Below are 21,264 nucleotides of genomic sequence, written 5' to 3' on the forward strand. Positions count from 1 at the left end.
GTTTGGCAATCTAGGGCCAAGATGCCCATACTCTGGCAAAGAAGGTCAAGTTCGCTCTACCTTGGCTTCCTCGGGCTATCTAAAACCTTAAATTCCCTGACAAAAAGCAAATTTTGGCACAAAAATTCTGTTGTACTTTGGCGGATTTTCTATTTGACTGTCTTTGCGTAGCCACCTGGGTCGACGGAGGTCTCCTCAGCGGCATCGTGGAAGAGACCGCCGTGCGGGGTGTTCTCTGGTGCCAGACTCCTGTGGGCTACTCTGTCAGCCTCTTTGTTGGTAGGTTCATCACGCCTCTCCAGCAGTTTTGTAATGGCGCGCAGCATGGTGCATAATGTAGTACATATTTTAATGGAAGCAAATTTAAGATTTCTGTTGCGTTGCAGTACTGTTCGGTCTTCAGCTAAATTTAGCGAGTTAGCGTCCTGCTAAATTAACAGGGGACGCCGTGTGGGTGTTTTGGCACGTGGATTTGTGTACCCATATCCCTAATTCATTCTGCATACGAAGGTAGACGGAAAGTGCACTTCATCGTTTTAATAACGACTGAACGCGCTACAGACTTAATCTCTCACTATACTCATACGCAAGCTAGGAATGCAGCACTTCTACTCTCAACCACCCAGTGTTTAAATGTATGAAGCGGTCTTGTGCAATCCACTGTCTTGTTAATTAATCTTTCTATAATGGTTACTTTCATCTTTTAATTTTGTATACGGACTCCATCTAAGAGCCCAATCGGCTGACAATATCAATAAATGAATGAATGAATGAACTCTCGCGCTCCTTCTGCCAACATATTTCTCCTCCACAATCCCACATGTCCCAGAACTCGTGTTGGCTGACGCCTTTCCTGTTTGGCCCGCGTTGTGAATCAATGTCGCGGCCTGTACACTCAAGTGGTGTTTATTTGGCACGTTCTTAACTGGTATTGGACTATAGTAGATCTCTTCAAATTATCAAAGGCATCAAATGGCTCGGTTTCGATCTCGAGATATTTAGAGCTGCTTGGTATAAAAGTGCGTATAATGCCTAATGTCCAATGTAAATTAACTTTATTTGTCACTTAATTAGTAGGGCGCTATACACAATTCTCTTCGGCGTGAGCAGTCACCTTGAGTGACTTAGAGGTGTTTAATGGGGCACTTTAAACATTTCTAAAACTACGCATTTAAAACTAGCTGTACTAGCATATTTATTGTATTTTAAAGAAATCTCAGGCAGCCCTTAGCAAAAAGAGACCGTACTTCAAAAGAAGTTGAAATATATTGAATACGAATATTCATTTTGTATTTATTCTGTATTATTTTGGCCGCACTCGAAATACGCGCGAAAGGTATTCAAAATAGATTATAAATATGAATCAAAAAATATTTTAGATATACCAAAAATATTACCCCTTCACACTCAAGATGCCATTTGAGCAATAAAAACCGGTTACACAATTTTTTTTATTTTCGATTTTGTCAGCAAATGTGTCCCTGTGGTATTTGAAGGCGCTACTAAATACATATCACGAAGCTACCATAGAAATGAACGCAAACACAAACACCATGACGCACTGAACAGCTCATTCACAGTCCCGTTGACTGCTCTAGAGCCTTATATAGCCTACATAATGAAGGTAATCATTTTTTTGGTGACCACCTCTGCGCTTATTATGGTTCCAAGTATTCGATCTTCTCCTCGGGAGTCTGTCAAAGGGGAAACAGTGTTTTGAAGTTCGTGGACGATATCTCTTACTAAAAAGCATTCGTACAACAAAAAACAATACGGCGCAGTCCTTAAAACAATATCCACACAAATGGCTCATAAAATACATGTTATTGCTTCTCTGCGTAGCACCACTCAGGACAAAGCGAATCAAGACAGTTTCTTCACTTCAAAATACTGTAAACGACTTTATTTTCTTGAGGACCTAAATCTCGCAAAGCTCGCGAATCGCCTACAATTCCGAAAAATAGGTCACGTGAACAATTCCGGCAAAATGTAAAGACGTTAAAATGTATATTGCGATCCCACCGCGTCGCCAAAAATTAGAATTTGCGAATTATTCCAAAACTCCAACTTTGACCTAAATCGTGAAATATTGAGCCCACGAAAAATAAGTATTTTACACTAGTCATTTTGCCTTTCCTTTTTAGTAGTAGACTATTTAATGTGGTGGTTAATATGTCACTATATTAAAGTCACTATTCGCATCACGTACAATGGTGAGTATACACGTTCAGCGAACTAACATTGCGCTAACAAAACCACGCCAAACGCACCTGTTCACAGCACCTGCTGAAGCTTTCCAGCATCAGCAAATGTGGTTGTAGTTCCCGAACCCCGTTTGTGATTGGTGTGCAAGGAACTGATCAGGTGTGTTCTTGATAGGAAAAAGGAAACAATAACATAAACTGGGCTGATTTATCAGTGCGATGCTGCGCAATTCAGTTGACAAACTAATCAAATGTTGTATTTAGGCGCTTCAGTGTACTCCATATCTGCTTGAAGTGAACTTCTAGAAGGGGAACTTTTCAATATTTTGGTAGGTTAAGTCAAATTACCAAAGTATTGCAGTCAAAAGGTACTTAGAGTATAACACAACAGTATTTACGATTTTCAGGCATTTTAAGAGTATTCTGAACGTATTTTTGATTGCTCCATTTTTTTAGGGTTGGAGTATATTTTGCATGAATTAAATAAATATTTCAAGAAATATATGTGAAAGGTATTTTGTTTCTATTAATTTAGTATTTACATATTTCAAAACGCATGAAGGGAACTTCAAATGTAGTTTAAGTAAAGGTATTTTAAAATGATTTTTAGAAGTATATTTTAGTATTAAGTAAAAAAAAAGAAGTTTATATTTTCGGTCTATTTTTCGTGTACTTACAATTATGAACTGTATTTCAAATACACTCAAATTCGAATGTGGTATATTTCAAACGTATTACTTTTCGCTAAGGGAGGCTATTAAAGTAATAGGTTAATCGTTTACTAAAATGAATACCAAGAAAATATACCTCTGCAGGTTTCTGTTTGTTTTATAAAATTAATACTAAAACCCCTTCAAGAAATATTGGCGGTGGCCATTTCTTGTGTACGGGGGCGTGATTGGATACGAATCCTCACCGGCTGTTGACGCAGCACCAGTATTCCTACAAGCTGGGCCGAGCTGGTCCCGAACACTGACGCTACCCAAGTGTTCAATGCATGCTCGGAGTACGTACCCAAACAAAGACGGACTCGATTAATTGGCGCAGCAGCAACTAGATGGAGCGCACTTTCGAAAACGGTCTATTTTGTGGAAGGGTGCCACAAAAGCGCACGACACGAGAGCGCACGACGGGAGAGAGCCGCGACACGGGAGCGCGTGCCATTAGAGCACGCGTCACGAAAGCGTACGGGCGCGCCTTGAGAATGATCGGTATTAGAGTCTTCAAACGCATATTTTCTCGGATAGCGCAGTTTTTGCACGTAAGTTACTTGCCCAAAAATATTGTAAATTAAATGCAACATACAGGACGTGTTTTTTTTTTTTTATCAAAACAATATTTGTTTAAAAAAGGGCTTTGTGCTTTGTGGATATGGTCTTCGATATATGCTGTTCAAGGTTGGTGGACATTGGAGGTACCGATATATGGTAAAATATGTTGGGCAACGAACTAAAAGTTTATTGCTCAATATATTTTACCTATATTGGTAAAATATGTACGTGTCGATTGAGGACAAACAATCACGTCGAGTCCTGGCCCAATGTTCTCAAAGTCCTTGGGGCTGCATCATCCGGGAACGTACAAGCTAGTGGCCACATTTCAAAGAGAGCAGAGCTTGACAGAGCAGAAGCTGTCGGATGTACTTCGTAAAGAGCCACAAAGGTGCAGCAAGGCCACCTACGTTCGCGTAGCGATGAATCTGAGCAAGCTAGTTGAAGGGTACGACCAAAGGTGCGTGCTGGACTACCTCCGAGGTTTCGCGCAATCATTCAGTCTTTTATTTTTTTATTTCTTAAATATTATGGAACGGCACTTGATAAACAACTATTTCCGACACTCTGTATCTTGCTTCTTCATTTCGAGTTTGAGAAAATTGAATTTTCTAGACTTCCCACAGGTCTGAGTACTCAACCAATAAAAGGGCGTAAAGCGTTCGATCCGGGAAAACATGTATATTTGAAGACTCAAACACCAGTCATTCCCAAGGCGCGGACATGCGCTCTCGTGTCGTTGCGCTCTCGTGTCGTACAGACCTATTTTGTGACACCTGCTCAATGCGCAATTATAAAGTGAACGAGTATTGCGCATTTTTTCTAAAAATTCAACAAATAAAATGTTTTCTGGTACACATTTGCTAAATTTAGAAGGTTTTACTGATTTTCATTGTTCTATAGTTAAACAAATAAGAAGTTTTCTAGGACAAATAGCTTATTATGCAAAAGATGCCTCAGAGATAAATGTTTGAAGAAAAAATTATCTTCCATTTTTTTTTATATTAGCACTGAGAATGCGATAGAAAGCAATCACCCAGTCCTAACTTTTGTACAAGAGAAAACAATTAGTCTTTGTGCTAAATTTTGTGAAGGCTCCCTCAATATAATATTATTTTTCCCCCGTCCCCAAAGAGTATCCCGCGTGTCGTTGAATTTTTGACAGACTGTTAATATTTGTGAACTGATACTGGATTTCTAAAGGAAAATATATGTCGAAAAAAAAGAAGAGTTTTCCGCATGCGGTTAAAGATGCGGCTTGCGGGTTAATATTTTCCCAACTTCTTGTTGACTATACGTTCTAAACGCTCCTTCAGGCAGGACTTAAACACAGTCACAGCGCTGCGCCTGAGTCCCTTCGTCTACTTGTATTTATGTTGTATTTTTTTCGCGCTTTTTTAACTATATGTTTAGTATGCACCATCGACCAACCCACCTCCAAACATTAATGAAATATGTGGTCCGGTCGGTGGCTGTAAAGTGTAATACTCGCGTCTGCTGCTGGCGGTATCAGTTAGCTGCGGGAGTACTAAGGGATAATTTATTTTAGGCTTTGGGGTTAGGGCACACCGACTCAGGGAGCTTGTATTCCCGATAGCGTCACATTGGTTTGAAACTATGCACAGTGGAACTGAAGAAGTATGAGACGAGAGCGCGTGGGGAATGCAGAACGCCGAGTTCTGGTTGGAATGATTGTTCCGTAGACCAGAAGCTAGCTGCCCCTGTCTCCAGTGCACTCGTCGAGCGGGTTTTAATTGGAAATCCAAAGGGCCAACGCCGACGTTCCGCGTTCTAACGCGTTCGACGAATGCATTAAAAACAAAGGTTGCGTCTTGTCTCTCCTCCACTTTCGAGCGCGTTCGAATGCGAATGCAAAAACGCTGGTCGCCGGCGTTCCGCGTTCGAGCGTGTTCGACAAGTGCAGTCGAGACAATGGCAGCTATTAAATTTCGGTCTACCCACTAACATTTCGACCTAGAGCTCGGCGTTCTGACGTTTAAGCGCGCTGTCGACTCCTCCTCTCACCCATTTTATCGGCTCATAGCTACTATACGCGAGAAAGAAAAATGCCACGAGCGGGTTCCAGTTGTTCCACCTTTAGCACAAGCTTGCTACCTTCGACAATACTTTGCCGGCCCATGAACTTCGAGCATGGACACGCAGCAAAAGCGCAACGGAATGCAACGAGCGCCTGGTGGAGGCAGGACACCCGAAAGAAATATCCTGCGCTTCTTCCCACTAGCCCTTTCTAGTATGCGTCGTTTTTTCCGCCGCTTGGTGGCGGGTATATGTGAACGGGTCATTTCTTGCTTCCGTGGTTTATAAACTGCACTTGTTTCTTTTCTGATCTAAAATACTGAAAAAAACTACTTTCATACATAATTGAAACCGTTCGTGACACTTATATTTTGTATCTAGACTAAAAAAAACAGCTTTTAGCGGCTCTGATTAGTAGTAAGTCCAGGACCTAAGAAGTCACAAATCGCGCGCTTTCGGCAACGCGGGTCGCCCTCGTAGGTGCCGGAGGTCTCCGCGTCGTCCGGTTAAAATATGACGCACTGATATTTACTTACTGTCTCGTCGCCCGCTCACTTGCCCGGACCCCAAGAGACGTGGAAACCGCAAAAAAAAAGTTAGACGTTTAAATATGATTGCAGGGCCCCTTTAAGCTTAAACGTACTATAGGAGGTGCTGGCCCTTGCCATCTCTGCTCTTGTCTCTGTCTCTTCTCTAAGGCCCTGGTTGTTCGAGTACAGCAACGCACGCGTGTCTAGCTTCAGCGCATCACGGAAAATAACGTGAAAAGATAGCATGGACGAAGACAAATAATTATTATTTAAAACGTGCCGCGAAACAGACTGGACGGAAGAAAGGCGACAAACAACCAGTGAACTTACAACTGAAGTTTTAATCATCAAGGCGCAGCCTATATACACGATCAAACAAAGGAAACACACAAAGCCAATAACACCTCACACTCTTAGAAAAATTAAGGGTATCGACGGTCCTCCATAAGTGGAGGAACGGTTTTGTAACCTATGTTCCTTTAAAAAGGGAGGAACTCTCGTCCCTGAAGCAGGCGAGCAAATAGTTCCTACGTCGCCTGCATCTCATTATAGCGGCCCTGGATCGAGCAAATCGATCTTGAGGCTTAACGGGACGAGAGGAGCAGCAAATAAAAGCGTAACACGAGCTTTCCGCGAGCTGTGTTTATTTTCGAAGCCAGATTTCCCCGAAGGTACAGAAACTTCCGTTTCGAAAGCAGTTACTCAGTCTTCTTGTCGTCAGCACTGCGATGTTAAACAGAAAACAGTAACCCAGTTACTTCGCGCCCTTTACGTCTTACCTTTGGTGTTCCTCGACTCACAATTCCTTCGCCAACCGCACATCACGAAGGAATGGAAAACCAATCCGCGAAACCAGAAGCCGTTCTCAAAAGAACAAACTTGAAGCCGCTGTTGAGCGCGTAGCTCGAATGGTTAAATCGATAGCAGAGTCAAGCAGAGTAACTGCAACTAGCTAGGCTAGGTGGCGCTAGGTACCGCCCAATTCATGCTCTACACAAAATATTTTTATTTCCTAAGGTCACCATTACGCATCGGGATCTTCGGGAACCTTGATCTGCGACCTCTGCTATAACACATGTAGACACATTCCGCATACTGCAAGCATCAGGTGAACATACATTTATTATAATGGCCGTTTTGAACGTACGGAATATCTCGGTGACTCCCTAAGCAACAATAATATTCCCAGCATGCTCATTTTTTTCCAGCAATGTCTTACCTCTGAGAGTATATCGAATGGCTCAGGGGAAGGATCTCTTATTAAAAAGTAAACGCTCGATCATGCCGTAATTACTTGAAAGCCAATAAATCAAGCCGCTCCAATGCGGTTCGAAGCCATGAGTTTGGTTCCCCGTAAAACACGTCGTTCGTAGCCTGTATTTTTTTGTAGCGTTTGTTTTTCTATTTGGCTGCAATTGCCGTCTTGAATTAGTCTCTGTAGAGCGGACTTTCACTCAGCTGGAAGTGATGCTTCACGGGCAGAGAAAGCGTTTTTCGATCAACCTGAATGCAGTCAAAGCCGCGACTTGCGGCAGGTGTTAAGTGTATTTGGCGACGCCGTGGCGAGCTCGAAAACGTCTAGCGCTCATCCCAGCGCGCCACTTAAAGGGCAGTTTTTGGAGGAACCATAGTATATTTAAACAGGACAATAAAGGGTACCTTTTTTTTCGATTTTACGTACTATTTCTTTTTAATGCTAAAATTCCACACTGTAAATATGCGTACTTTCCGTCACGATTTTGTACTGTTGTCCTTGCCCCATAGCGCAATCGCTCTTGGGGACGAGACAATTCCGAGTTAAATTGGCCACTGTACGATAGGAGCTCCCTGTTCAGACCAGCGTTCCAACATGACTATCCGCAAGTCGATCGATTGCACGTGCCTAATCCCTCAAGTGATCTTAAACTTTTCAATGTAAAGCGGAATGTCAGCCTGCGACACCCCGCCCCCTTCGATCACGGCCCGACCAGCGGCATTAATGCCCGACAGTTTGCGTCATCTCATCCAGTTGTTACACCACTGATACGCGAACATACGGTCGCATCGGCGATAATTCCAGTCTTCTGTTCACAACCCACAACACTGCCATCACGATGTTGCTGCTATATTGCTGACACGCAGAAATACAGAACCACGTTGAACGCCAAGTGGCACTCGGCATCGGAAAACAGATCCGAACTCAGTGCGGAAGGCACCCAGGCAGCCGGCAGCAAAAACCTGCCTGTCGTGGACGCAGTTCCTGCGATTTTCATAACGTCGAAAACGTCAACGCAGTTTCGCGTGGTTCCGCTACTGTAGGTCGGCGTGGGTCCCGCAATCCAAGAAGGCCCATCTTACCCAGTATCCATTTCTAGCGGCTTCGTTTGCTCGTTTGATAAAATTAGTGGTAAAAATGTCAATGGAACCGAAATGTTCTGCACGTTTGGACTAGACGACAAAATTACATGCGGCCTTCGTTGCCGTTGAAGCTCTATCAACCCAACAACATAATTAACAACGTGCGTGACGTGCTCAGAAAACGAACCCGAAAGAAGGTGAGTCGAGAGCGGGCAAGCTTTCCCCTGTCTGCCTGAAGAAGGAGAAAAACGTTTCGTTCCTCCCTGTTTCTCGCATCCGCTTGGGGGCGCGTTAGCAGAAGGGAGGAAGACGGGACGTTGCTACCTTTTTCCTCCATTTTTTCTTAGAGTGCACTGAAACCCGCACAATCATCGGCCATGCTGTCGTCCTGGAAAAAAAAAATCAAATTCTTTAGCCGACAAAGGAACTCACGGGGCGCCACTTCTGTGTTGAGGTCAGGTCAGTCTATCCCGTCTGTTTCGCTGTATGTTTTGAATAATCATGCCTTAAAAAACGCGGCCAAGCTTCACTTCTGAACAAAGAATAACACGACCAAAATATTGGTTTTGTCAACTTTTTTTTTTTTTCCCCGCGGTAGTTTTTTACGGCATTTTCCGCAATGTATTTATAGCGGCTAGCAAAAGCTGTCGATCTCTTTCAGTTGGAGCGCTCTTCTCGGGTCGTATGTGGCGTGCCGGCCACGTGACCCTCTTGGACCCCCTGGAGCAGGCCATCGGGAGCCGCATGACGGCGGTGCTATTCATTCCGGCCCTGGCCGGAGAACTCTTCTGGTGCGGCGCCATCTTGAACGCGTTAGGTGGGCTTTGTCTCTCTACGGTGCACATCAGACGGGTGAACTCAATAGCTTCTAGATGGCATGGTGATAGATTTTCCAAGTCACATACCGAAGGCCAGTGCCAGTGCGAGGCACAGGCATCGGTTCGCGTCAGCGCTTGGCTGCAACTGATGTTCCGCCAACACGATCCCTATCCTGATTTTTACCCAGCACTCGTGTGCAGTCTGGGCCCCGCGCTAAGATTCAGAACCACGGCTTTATTAGAGGAGGTATTGGTGAACTACCAGGATTCTGCCAGGAGTGTGACTCATTCTGCGTCGGTGAGACTGGTCAAAAATGGAACAGCCCCTCAAAGTAAACAAGAGGGACGTACAAAGGGACACATATTCCACGAGGTCGAAAACTGAACTAGTTGATCACTGCTGGAAAACGGGTCAAAGCTTTGCTTTTCAGAGCACAGTGACCTTGGCGTGAGAACAAAGGTGGGGCCCCCGAAAGTGTTTATATTTCAGGTGCATTCGTAATGACGCATCCTCCAGCCATGCCAACCGAGGCCCCATTCATGGATGTCCTTGAATAGCTTTCGGGTCTCTGTACTATTTTCATTCGTGTCCCTGAGCACGCAGCGATGATGGCTGGTGCGTGGGAGACGAAACGTCCGATTAAATTGTTGACGTTGGGAAGTCAAGTCGGTGTAGTGTTCTTTATAATTAAAAATAACAATGCAAGCTCGTACTCATCCCATTCATAAACCAACGTAGTCACACTTGACCCTGTGACGCTGTGCTGATTTCCGGCGGTAATAAAAGAATAAATACGTTATAGTGAGCGTTTGACCAATCGCAAATCGCGACCCTAGTGACGCCTTTCGTCGTAAATGCGGTTAATAGTCACTGAGAGTCTAAGAAATGCAGAGCCTGGCGACTCCCTATCGCATGAATACTGTCAAGTCAAGTCGCGCCATCAGCCGATAAGAACGCCGAAAAACGACCCGAAAATCGTGAACATACTAGGCTACGCCCTGCGTGCTATCAGAGATAAAAAATAAAAGTCGTTTACAATTCCCTGTGATGCCGAATTAGAGCGCAGCTCTTGAGCAGGAGGGGAGGGTATGTGCGTGTACTTTCACGAGGGTGACTCCACTCGTGACCCTCGTAACGTAACACGTCGCCCTCGTGACATCACATGTCACCCTCGTGACATCACATGTAACTCTTGTGACGTCACTGGTGACCCTCGTGACGTCTATAGTGGCTCTCGTGACGTCACACATGATCCTTGTGATATCAGATGTGGCCCTTGTGACGTCACTGGTGACTATCGTAACGTCATTTGTTGCCTCGAGATGTCACTGGTGACCTTCGTAATGTCACACGTCACCATCATGACGTCACTGGTGACCCTCGTGACGTCACTGATGACCTTCGTGACGCCACTGGTGACCCTCCTGACGTAACTCGTGACCCTCGTGACGTCACTGGTGACCTTCGTGATGTCACTGATGACCCTCGTGACATTGTTCGTGGGCGCGGTTACGCCGACGCCGCTCAACCCGCAAACGGGCGCCTAAGAGCCGCGCTCTAAAAAGACGGCAGGCTTCTGTTCCAGGATGCAAGCTTCACGTCCTATATTTTTTCCGTCTATCCCCCCGGAATAACCGCTCATTCACACAGGAAACGGATCCGCGTTCCAGAGGCGGTTGCGAACGCGGTTGTATGAAGATCCAGTTCAATCGCACGCGCAGTTGATGTCATCGGGTGCACGTACAATTGTACTTTATCTTTATAGAACCGCGTTCGCAACCGCTTTGTGAACGCGGATCCGCTTCCAGTGTGAATGAGCGGTAAGAGCGCTCCGTCGCGCTTTTTAACGTGCCAACCGAAATCAATTGCAGGCGCCACGGTGAGCGTAATCACGGGCCTTGGCTACGTGACCTGCGTGAGCGTAGCGGCATCGGTGGTGGCGCTGTACACCTGCGTAGGAGGCCTCTACTCCATCACGTACACCGACGTCCTCCAACTACTCATCATGTCCTTCGGACTGGTAAGAACGACTCTTGAAAGTCACATGTTAGAAGCAGCGGCGTTGTTAAAGGGGTAGGGAAACGAAATTTCAGCGCTCATTTTCTGGCTTTAATGTGTTGCATGTTGCACCCTAACCTCAAAACACCACTCTTCCGTTGAAAAGCACAAGAAAACTAATTTTAAAGCTAAATAAAGGATCTTCAATGTGCACCTGGTGGATGCATGCGGAGCCTATTTGGGAGGTAGTCTAGCAACGTTCTGGAAACTGCTACGTAGTCGTGACGTAGCAGTTTCTTTCGGAGCAGCGCCGCTCTTTGGTATTTCAACATTTTCCTTCTTAGCTTCCCTCCTCAACTCACAAGTCGCGCATTGTACCAAACGGTTCAAGAAGACGGAGAGGAAGGACTCCCCTCTTTCTCGGACCCTCGTTCGTGCAACCGGACATAGCCATTCTCCCCCTAGAAGATTAGCACGTCGCTCAAAACTCGAACAAAAGTTGCTTTCCCCACCTCGTTCAGCCCTAAGCTGACAGTGTTGTGGAAGCTACGTGCTCCTTGGGCCAGCCACATGCTCGTCACCCCACGGGCACTTCGAGCGGCTCGGTTGTAACGCGCTGACGCTATTGACACCATCACAACGCTGACAACGCCACCAAGGGCAAAGCTCATAACCACGCCTGCCTTGCTACTCCACGAACGCGGGAAATCTGTTCTTTCTGTTTTTGTTTGCGCCGGATATCCCATGACGCATCGCGCTCTCCGTTCGCTTCTCTTAGAGCGCTTGCTCGAGTGCACCGTTTGGAACGAAAAATATGGCCAATCGTTCAAAATACAAACGCGCGATTATCATTTACGGTTATTATACGTCATGCTTGATTCATTTCCGAACGAAATCTGAATATTTCAATTTTTGTTTCCGTACCGCTTTAAAGGGGTAGTGAAACGAAATTTTAGCGCCGATCTTTGTTTCATAAATATGGGCTAGGGACAGGCACCACCTCGGAAATATAAATATTGCGCTGTAAAACACAGGAGAACTAATTTTAATCATAATTAAACGATTTCAAATTCTCATCTGGTGGATGGGGGGAAGTTCTGGTGACATCACTTGTGCCATAATAGCAGCGCCGTTCTGTGGCAATACGGCGTGCCGGCAGAATTCGCCTAGGCCTGAACGCGTTTGCAAAGCCTTGGTGGAGAAAGCCAAAGCGTAGTTGGCCACAGTGAGCTCGTTCTCGTTGCGGCTCTAGCACGACACGACCCGAGCATGCTTCTGGCACGGCCGGTATTAGTTGCTGCGAGTCGCGAGCTGCGAGCCGACGTTAAAAAGGATATGTTTGAACTACGAGGGTGTCAGCAAGAGCCACGCAAATACCTGTTCACACTCGGAGCGGACACGCGCGTTTGATCGAAGTGCTGGATTCGCTCTGTTAGACCGCGTTTCGGTAAGCGCTTCTGGACCGATCTTTTACGATTGCGACTCGATACTGACATGACACTCGGCAAAGAAAGGTTAGACCGACATCGCGTAGCTCCGACAAACTGCTATAGCTCGACGGTGACGTAGCGTCGAGTCAATAAAAATGACATACTAATAACAGAGTGTACACACCGAGTTGCGAAGGTAATCCGTATGGCGTTTATTCGAGCTCTATATCACACAAAACAAGGAGATAGAATCAATGAGAGTCCCTTTTCGACGACAGCGTTCGTCACCGCTGTCTCGGAAAACGTGGAGATCGAGATGACAAGGGGAAAATATTGACCTCTGAAATTTAGTTCAGGGATCAAACTACTCATCCGGTAAGGGTCCACAAGGGTCGCGCGGGCATATTCCATTCAGCAGGCCAGCCGGTCATGGACAGAGACGGTCTTGGCCAAGGACCGCCGGAGCAACGGTGCGCCGAGTCGATGTTGCTGCTAGGCCTACTATATTCTGCCAAGCTCGCTCGGTCGGCAAAATCGTGGCCGTTGTAGCTCTTCTCGTGTGTTTGTGGATCCTGCGTTCTTGATCGTCGTGGTCTTTTTGAAGTACTCCTTCCTTTTTTCTTGCTGGTTGAAGTCGGGACGCACGAGAAGAGCACGTAGAAAAATAAATGTCCGTTGGTGGCCGATACCAAGTAACTGAGCGACGCTGTCGGCCTTGTTGATTTGATCGTAAAAAGTGCGTGAGACAGCTTCGGAGCTGTCGTAGGATTCTGTCGTAACCTGCGCAAAGGTTACGACAATTTCGTTTCGAGAGTACGGGTTTTCTCTCAAATTTGTCGTGCGCACTTTTTTCGTCGTGAGCTCGCTTTGAGAATCTGGCCTCGGAGCTGGTTTTGTCAGTGCTGCCGTGGTCCCGTGGTTGCCGACTTGCCGTGGTGCAGCGTGCGTGCAGCCCTTGCACATCTCAAACGGCCACGTTGTCACAGGTCGTCAATCGTCGACGCGCCACCAAGTGGCAACGCTCGTAACCACAACATTCACGCCGTAGCCTTTCCCGTCTGGCACAAGTGACGTCACGAATGCGCCCAATATTCCAAGACGCATCGCGCTCTCCGATGGCCGATTTTTGATCGCGCGCCCAATCGGGCTCATTAGGGTGAAAAATATAGCCATCCGTTCAAAATACAAACGCGCGATTATGATTTATGAATATCATTGATCATATTGAACCTATTTCTGACCATAATAGGTGTATTTCAAGTTTCGCTTCAGTATCCCTTTAAGGACGTTATCGTTTCTGAGCGCAGCTCTTGGGCGCCCGGTTCCGGTTTGAGCGGCGTCGCCGTCGGCGTCGGCCTGGGCGTAACCGCTAGGTGCGTTATGGGACGTTGCCGAAACGTCACTGTGACTTCTACCGAAACATCACGTGACGTCTCGGCACTGCGCCGAAACGTCGCGTGAGGACGCGCGTTTTGCGCATGAAAGGAGGAGAAGGGAAGGAGGAGAGGGTATGGAGGAGGGAAGAGGGACACACCCTCCCCTCAGTACTTTCCCCTTCTCCTCAAGAGCTGCGCTCTAAATCGTCGTTACAGAAATTAAAAACATCTTTCATACATTTTTTTTGTGTGTAACGCGTTATATTAATTTTGTTTAGATTAATTCCGACCTTAGCAGATGCTACGATTTGATCTGGCGAATCAAAGGGTGCCAAATCTGCATTGTCACAATGCGTGTTGTCTTTGTGGGTTTGCCGGGACCGACTAAACAAAACACAAACCAAAAAAGAAAAAGAGCGGGATCGCATTGCATTCAGTATGCGTGATCGGTTGAGTCGATGAATCACAAGGCACAAAACCGATAACCGCCATGATGATGCACTTTTGACGCTTTACGATCGGCTCAATACAATCGTCGCGTCAACTGCGGTTGGACTTGAATTGAAATGGTCTATAACGCACTCCCTAAGATTTGACACGATTAACGAGTAAAATAAATTCGGTGCCATTTTACGCTGTTTTCCACCAAATTACATCACTCGTTTCTCCTTAGATCTAAACAACATTAGTCACGTTGTTGGTCACTTTGAGAGGTCGAACGCGCCATCGGGACATCGCTGTATACTTTAAATTTGAAAAACAAAGGGTAACAATAATATGAAATCGATCTTTAACCGCTTAATTGCCGTCGAAGCTCGTAACCGCGGCTCGTGGCTGCGAAATATTAAAATCCAAAGTAAAAAAAAAACTAACGTTCGTTAGATTTTGCAATTCACTGTAGCATTAGGTTCGTTTTTGGTAGAACCGTATCGAATCTTATTAACGCATTAATTTGTTACCAACTAGCGAGTGATTCTATTTAGTTATTTATTTTCCGTAACGGACAAAATAGTCGTAAGAAAATTCGAGTCTGCGGATAGCGGCAAGCGTCATCGCGGAAATTGGGCTTTTCCAAGAAATGCTCGAGGCATGCGCAAACTCACCGAGGGCAACTTGGAGGCAGCGCTAGCAAACATCTTAGTTATTTGTATGAAAAACACCACAGTGTTTTGGTGCTATTAACGTAGCTTTAGAATAGGCTTTGTACCCTACGAGCGGCATGATACGTTTCTAGATGTAACCCAGTGACAAACAATAAAGGCCTACGGCTTTTTCCACGTCTCATACGTACAGATTTCTCGAATTCGAAAAACTATGGGAAGGGAGGGATTTTCAGGTCACGTGATCAGCTGAGGTAGAAGGAAAGCAGAGTAAACTCATTGAGCCCGCGAGACAGGGCGTATGCAAAACTCTTCTCGGAAAAGTACCTACTGCGACGACGATGATAGATCCTCTATTTGCTTCGAACTTGTTTGTCCCGATGAAGCGGGACAGGCGATTGCCACCAGTGAGCAGATCTTTATCCCTCCCCTCCATAGCGTTTTCGTGTGGAAAGGTCCATTCGCCGCCTAGAATGCGTCTCCCACTTGTGTGTTTCAAGAGCGCCCGATGCATCAAACGTGGCCCCCGAGTAGCAATAAATGACGTCACAAATGTGTATTGCTGTCAGATGTCGCGATCCTGGTGGTAGGAAACAGAAGTTCTAGAAAAAAAACACGCAATATCACGGATGTCGTTGTCGTCGCAATGCCCCAACCCTTGGCTGATGATGCTTCGGTGGAGAGTCAAGCTAAAGAGCGACATTCACCAAAGCAGGTGTCTGTCACATCTATCACCGCTGCTTTGGCACCGCCAAGATTGCGGTCGCGGACAGTATGACACTTCTGTGACTCCATCAGACGAAAATCGAAGGACTACTTTTTGGACGCGACCATCATACTAGACAGAGACGGTTCCTAGGCTTCGTGCCGCTGCGGTTCCGGGCCGTTTAAGTCTCCGCTCCCACGGCGCTCATCTGCTGCAATAACTAAAAACGTATTTTTTCTTTGGTTTTCTTGCAAATGCATACGCTGAAGTAGCCTTGTCAAACTTTTCCCACTGTTCTTGGAGATTATAGGATCAGCTCTTAGAGCCATAGGTCAGCTACTTATTTAGACAATTAAGGAATAAATATCGCCAAGGCATTTAATTTTTCTTTTCATTATTAGTCTTACTTAATATTAAAATAACGGAAGCTTTATTTTAAGTTTTGAACAAACAAAGAAAATATAGTGCTCCAAATAATAAAATAATAAAATTTTAAATCTGACTTTGAAGCAAAGTTTTGAGAAAAGCTCTCGTCTACCTTGTTAACATAATGCTGAGTATGCGATGCAAAGAAAATCACTCTCTTTGTTTGTTTTTTTTTTGTGTTATGGGAGAAAGAGGGAGATTGTCTGGCAATATTTACTGATTTTTTTAAATTGGCAGCGATCTTATTTTTAAAGTTTTATAAGTTATGAAATGCAATATTTAAGGTGCGATTGTTTAAAATTACTTAGAATACATTAAACCGTCGTTTCGGAGAGTGAAGAGTCATTATTTATATCAATCTCTCAAGTGCTTGGATAAGTAAAAATGTGTGCATAGGTTATGTGGGGCGTCCATTTTAATGTTTTAAACAAAACATATTTTCTGAAAGAACAGAATAAACTTAGCCTAGAGGTGCAAGTGAATGTTTTCAAAACTTTTTAAATAATTTTAATCGCAAATATACAATAAAACCGAAACTAACCTTAAAATTTATCGATCCGCCATCTTGTTGGGACGTCAGATGTCTAAACATCAGCACGTGGGCACCATGAGCCTCTTTCGCCCAGTGTCAGAGGCGGTTACAGGGCCGTCGCCGTCGTCCGTGAGAAACAATGCACTACTATTTTTCAAGCTTCTCTGAGTCAACCAATGACCAGCAAATTATACGTTTTTCAGCACGAGATGCTAGATGAAAAACCCTTCGCATTTGGTCCACCGGAACAGCGTGCCAGGGAACGAGCCGTGGCGGCTGTACTCGCGATCCGCCGACATGTGGACCCACATGCCGCTTCAGAAGCAAAAGGGTATGGAAGGTTTTGTTTGCTACCACGGTAAAAACAGTTTTCTAGCACGATGGAACGCTAAGAGCGAGCGTTCGTTTGGAACTGCTCGGACTCACTTCCGTCGCTGACACTTCTCGGTCGGAAACTGAGAAGTCACTGGGAGCATCGTCTAAGAGCATCGTCTGCTCTTAGAATACATTATTGCGCCCCTGCTCGTTGTTGCCAGTGGAGCGGGAGCCAGCGATTCGGGGGTGTAGGCGTAAAGTTCAAGATTGTTTTTCGTCGAAAGAAAATTCTTATTTTGATTGCCAATCTTGTTGACAAACTCAGCAACCCTCGGTGGGCCCGCGAAGACAAGCGTTGCAAAGACCACTCCTAGGCCTAATGCACTTGTACATACACTGGTCGTGATTTTCTGTAAATAAACGATGTTTTATATACAATATTTACATTCTTGTTTGCGTTCCACGCTGCCAGAGCCTTCAACCTCATTTCTTCTTCATCACCTCTCTTACTGCGTCTCCTTCGGCTATACAATGACTTCTTCCAAGACAAAAGCACCACCCAACTCCGCTCACTCCTAAGCCTGGACATCTACAAAGCCTTTGATAACGTCTCGCATGACTACATACTCAGTACCCTCAGAGAAACGCAGTGCGGCCCTCGAATTTACAACTACATCCGCAACTTTCTATCGAACTGCACGGAAGCCTTTAAAATTCCTGGATACATCTACACACCTTTTCCGTTTCACCAATTAGTACCACAAGGCTCCATCCTTTCTACCACCCTTTTCAATCTTGCCATGACCAAACTTCCCGCACAACTCGACGCCATCCCCCACCTCAAATTGTCCATCTACGCCGATGACGTTACCTTATGGACCAACACCGGCTCCCCAGGCCAGTAGGAAGAAACACTGCAACACGCCTGCGACACAGTCGCACGGTATGCCATTAGTATAGGTATGGCCATTCCTCCATCTAAATCTTAACTCCTCGTCATCTTCAAATGCAAAACCAATCCCGAGAGGCCGCTGATCACCGTCCACCTCGACGGCACTCCCATACCCCAACGCCCGCACATCAAGCTTTTAGGCCCCACCATCCAAAACAACAGTGCAAACGATGTCACCATTCAGACCCTCTCCAAACAGATAAATCGAATCAGACACATCCTCGGCCGTGTTTCTTGCCGCCACAAAGGCCTCAAAGACAGCGACATGAGACGAGCCATCGAAGCTCTCATCTACTCTCTTGTACTCTACCATATCCCCTACACCCCGGTGACTAACCGTCAACTAAACACCTCCAGACACAGCTCCGCAAACACACCCGCCTTGCTCTTGGCGTTCAACAGTACGCTCCCCTTGAGCACCTACAACAGATGGAACCCTTCAACACACTCGAGGAGCGAGTCGACTTGCACCGACTGGGTCAACAGCAACAGCTAACCACGCCCCTGCAGGGTTTCTACATTCTCCACTCCCTCGGTTACAACACCATGCACTTCCCTCCCATCGAAACAAACGCCGCCCTGGGATACCGTGCCCCAAATAACCACGCTCCCCATACCCAAACACATGAATCCCGACAGTAAATCGGAACGCCGCAAGCACAGAGCCAAACTCATATCCCCAAAACTCGCCACACTTCAGGCACAGCGGTGCCTCATCTACTACACAGACGCCAGCTACGACCGTAGCATAAAATTCGACCGCACCTCAATTCACTGTCCCCAGACCAAACAATGCTCAGGCGAACACACCGAATCGCCTTCGGCAGACCTCTTGAAGACTCAGGCGGTGTGCTCCGCCATTCACCATGGCGTCGCCAAACCCCACGAGGGACACACCTCCATCACTGTTCTGACAGGTTCCCAAAAGGCAGTCAGCATATTTCAGTACAACCTCCTCCCTAACTACATATCGCGCGAGCTTCGAGCCGCCCACAACCCCCCCCCCCCCCCCCCCCTTTTGGCTTCTACATCTACTGGATCCCTAGTTACGCTCTAATCCCAGGCAATGAACGAGCACATTCACTTTCTGGAGTGACTTCCACTCCGGTACCTGCGATCTACTGGCCTACGTCATATGGTCCAGTGCAATGAAACATACCAACAGCGCTCTGACACACTCCGCAACTCCGCGAATCGAGACTCGCCTTCGTACCCCCGCCTCCCACACCCTCCCGACAACAGGCCAGCACTCTACGCCGAGCACAGACCCACACGCTATCCTCCCCACACTATACTCATCTCTTCCAAGGTGATCAGGGCACAGCTAAGTGTCCCTTCTGCACTGCCTACCCAAACAACACGCACACCTACTGGCAATGCCTCCCATGCACAACCATCCATCCTCTCTACACTTTCCAAGCTCCCTCCCGGGCTCCGGCCTACGATAAGGAAAGAGTGGCTCTCTCCCACAAATCACCAACACGTACCCGCCATCTTCGACGCCCTTCTTCACCGCATCACAACGATCGAGGAGAAGCTGAGGGCCATCGAAAGACGCCACCAATTTCCCATAATCCACCTATCCTCACCCTTCTGAATGGCGTCCTCCTAGACACCACTTTGACACCCTGAACTGATGGTCAATAAAGATGTGTTCTCTCTCTCTCTCTCTTACTACTCAACTTCCTTCTTTTTTTCAACGCGTCGAAGGAATTTCAACAATCTCGTGCTACACATAAACATACACATGAAATATTAAAAAAAAATTATCGAGTTTTTTCTTATATTTCATGTGTATGTTGAGTTGTTGCTTTTCAATTTTTGTCAAAATCATTGTTAACTTTTGTTAATTTCGCTGGCTGTAACTTCTAAATCTCCTTCATTTTTTTCCGCTTCCGTTTCTCGCTGTTGACTTCGACGACAGATTAGAGGTGAACCTCCTCTTGTTGCAGCTTTTTATAAACTCTGTCGTGAGGCGTGGCCGCTTGACCTTACTTGGGGTAAAACGTTTTCGTCACTCGTTGAGTATCATGGCTAAGCATCTCATTATATTCATCATGGAACAGCGCGAATTTTACGAGGACAGAGACAGGAAGTGGACAGGACCACGCTCGTCCTGTTCTGTTTCTTCCTCTGTCATTGTAAAATTCGCGCTGTTCCATCATAAATACATACCAACTCGCCAAGTTAACCTGTTTGCCAAGTCTGTTGTGTTCAAAGTTAAATTCGGACATTTTGTTTTTGTTGATAAAGTCTTGTGGTTCAAGTAAAGCTCCAAGGAAGGGCATTTTTTTGGTTTACGATGATTGTGCGCAATACAGTGATATGATTGGCCACAGCCATTTTCGAGCACCTTTAGGAGCAGCCAAAACAGCTTTTTGGAGCAGAAAATGTGGCCTCTGGAGCAACCCAGACTGTGTTTCGGAGCAGCAAAGGTAGATTTTGGAGCAATTAAAACAGTGTTTTGGAGCAGGAAAAGTGACTTTTGGAGCAGCCAAGGCAGTGTTTCGGAGCTTCAAATTTGCCTTTTGGAGCAGGTATTCTCACAAATAAAACAATAGTCGTTTTAAGCGCTGTACAAACAACCGGCACTTTGTGCTGTGTTATGTTCTGATGTGACGTGTTGTGATGTAACTTGCTACTTGTGTTTTTACTGCTGAGACATCTCACAAGTATACAGTGTTGTATGCATTGCCGAGCAATTCTAAAAAAACGATTTCCACCGTTTTACTGGCTACCGACGTGCCAGAGTTTCGTCAAAAGTAAGCAAACGTGAAACAGTGGATTCCAAGCGTCCCGGCTGGTGCCTCTGTCGTGCTATCATGTTTGCATTCATGTAAGGGCAACTTCGGCAGGTTTGCAGTTACGCGTACTTCGTCGAGCGAGCGGGACAACTGTTCGATCGAGACCGAAACCGTGCCACTCGGCTCTGTTGCCAACTAATTCCCAAAATCGTATGCAAAATGTAACTGTCAAGCATATGACAAAAAACGGTCCAGCGGCGTGTGCTTGCGAAGCCGCCAAAGAAGGTACAAGATAAGCACACAAAAAAAAAAAAAAAAACTACCTAAGCGCATTGATGCAGGACATTGCGAGCCAGAGTCGAAAAGTTCTTGGAGCGCTTTGTGCAACGAATGAACTCGAGACTAACACGCGCGCTGTGGGGATTCAGCGTGCGGAAATTGCCTTATTTGCTTAAGCTCACTTCTCTTCACCAACTTTCTTTCGCGG

General features: G+C 46.0%; 1 protein-coding gene across 5 annotated transcripts in view; it reads left to right on the forward strand.

Moving 5' to 3' along the window:
• LOC115328303 (high-affinity choline transporter 1) overlaps positions 1-21,264 on the forward strand; it is a 70,551-nt gene that overhangs the window by 15,682 nt on the left and 33,605 nt on the right. For 4 of the 5 annotated variants that reach the window (XM_040218592.3, XM_040218571.2, XM_040218584.1 and 1 more), the window contains 3 exons: positions 172-279; positions 9,041-9,196; positions 11,070-11,218. In XM_040218592.3, the coding sequence (XP_040074526.1) occupies positions 172-279; positions 9,041-9,196; positions 11,070-11,218 (413 nt within the window). Of the gene's footprint in view, positions 1-171; positions 280-7,068; positions 7,151-9,040; positions 9,197-11,069; positions 11,219-21,264 lie in introns of those variants that run through there. The other variant, XM_040218589.1, reaches the window with a different exon arrangement.

This window comes from Ixodes scapularis, unplaced genomic scaffold (genome assembly GCF_016920785.2).
Source record: "Ixodes scapularis isolate PalLabHiFi unplaced genomic scaffold, ASM1692078v2 PGA_scaffold7__128_contigs__length_106722199, whole genome shotgun sequence".
NCBI lineage: Eukaryota > Metazoa > Arthropoda > Arachnida > Ixodida > Ixodidae > Ixodes > Ixodes scapularis.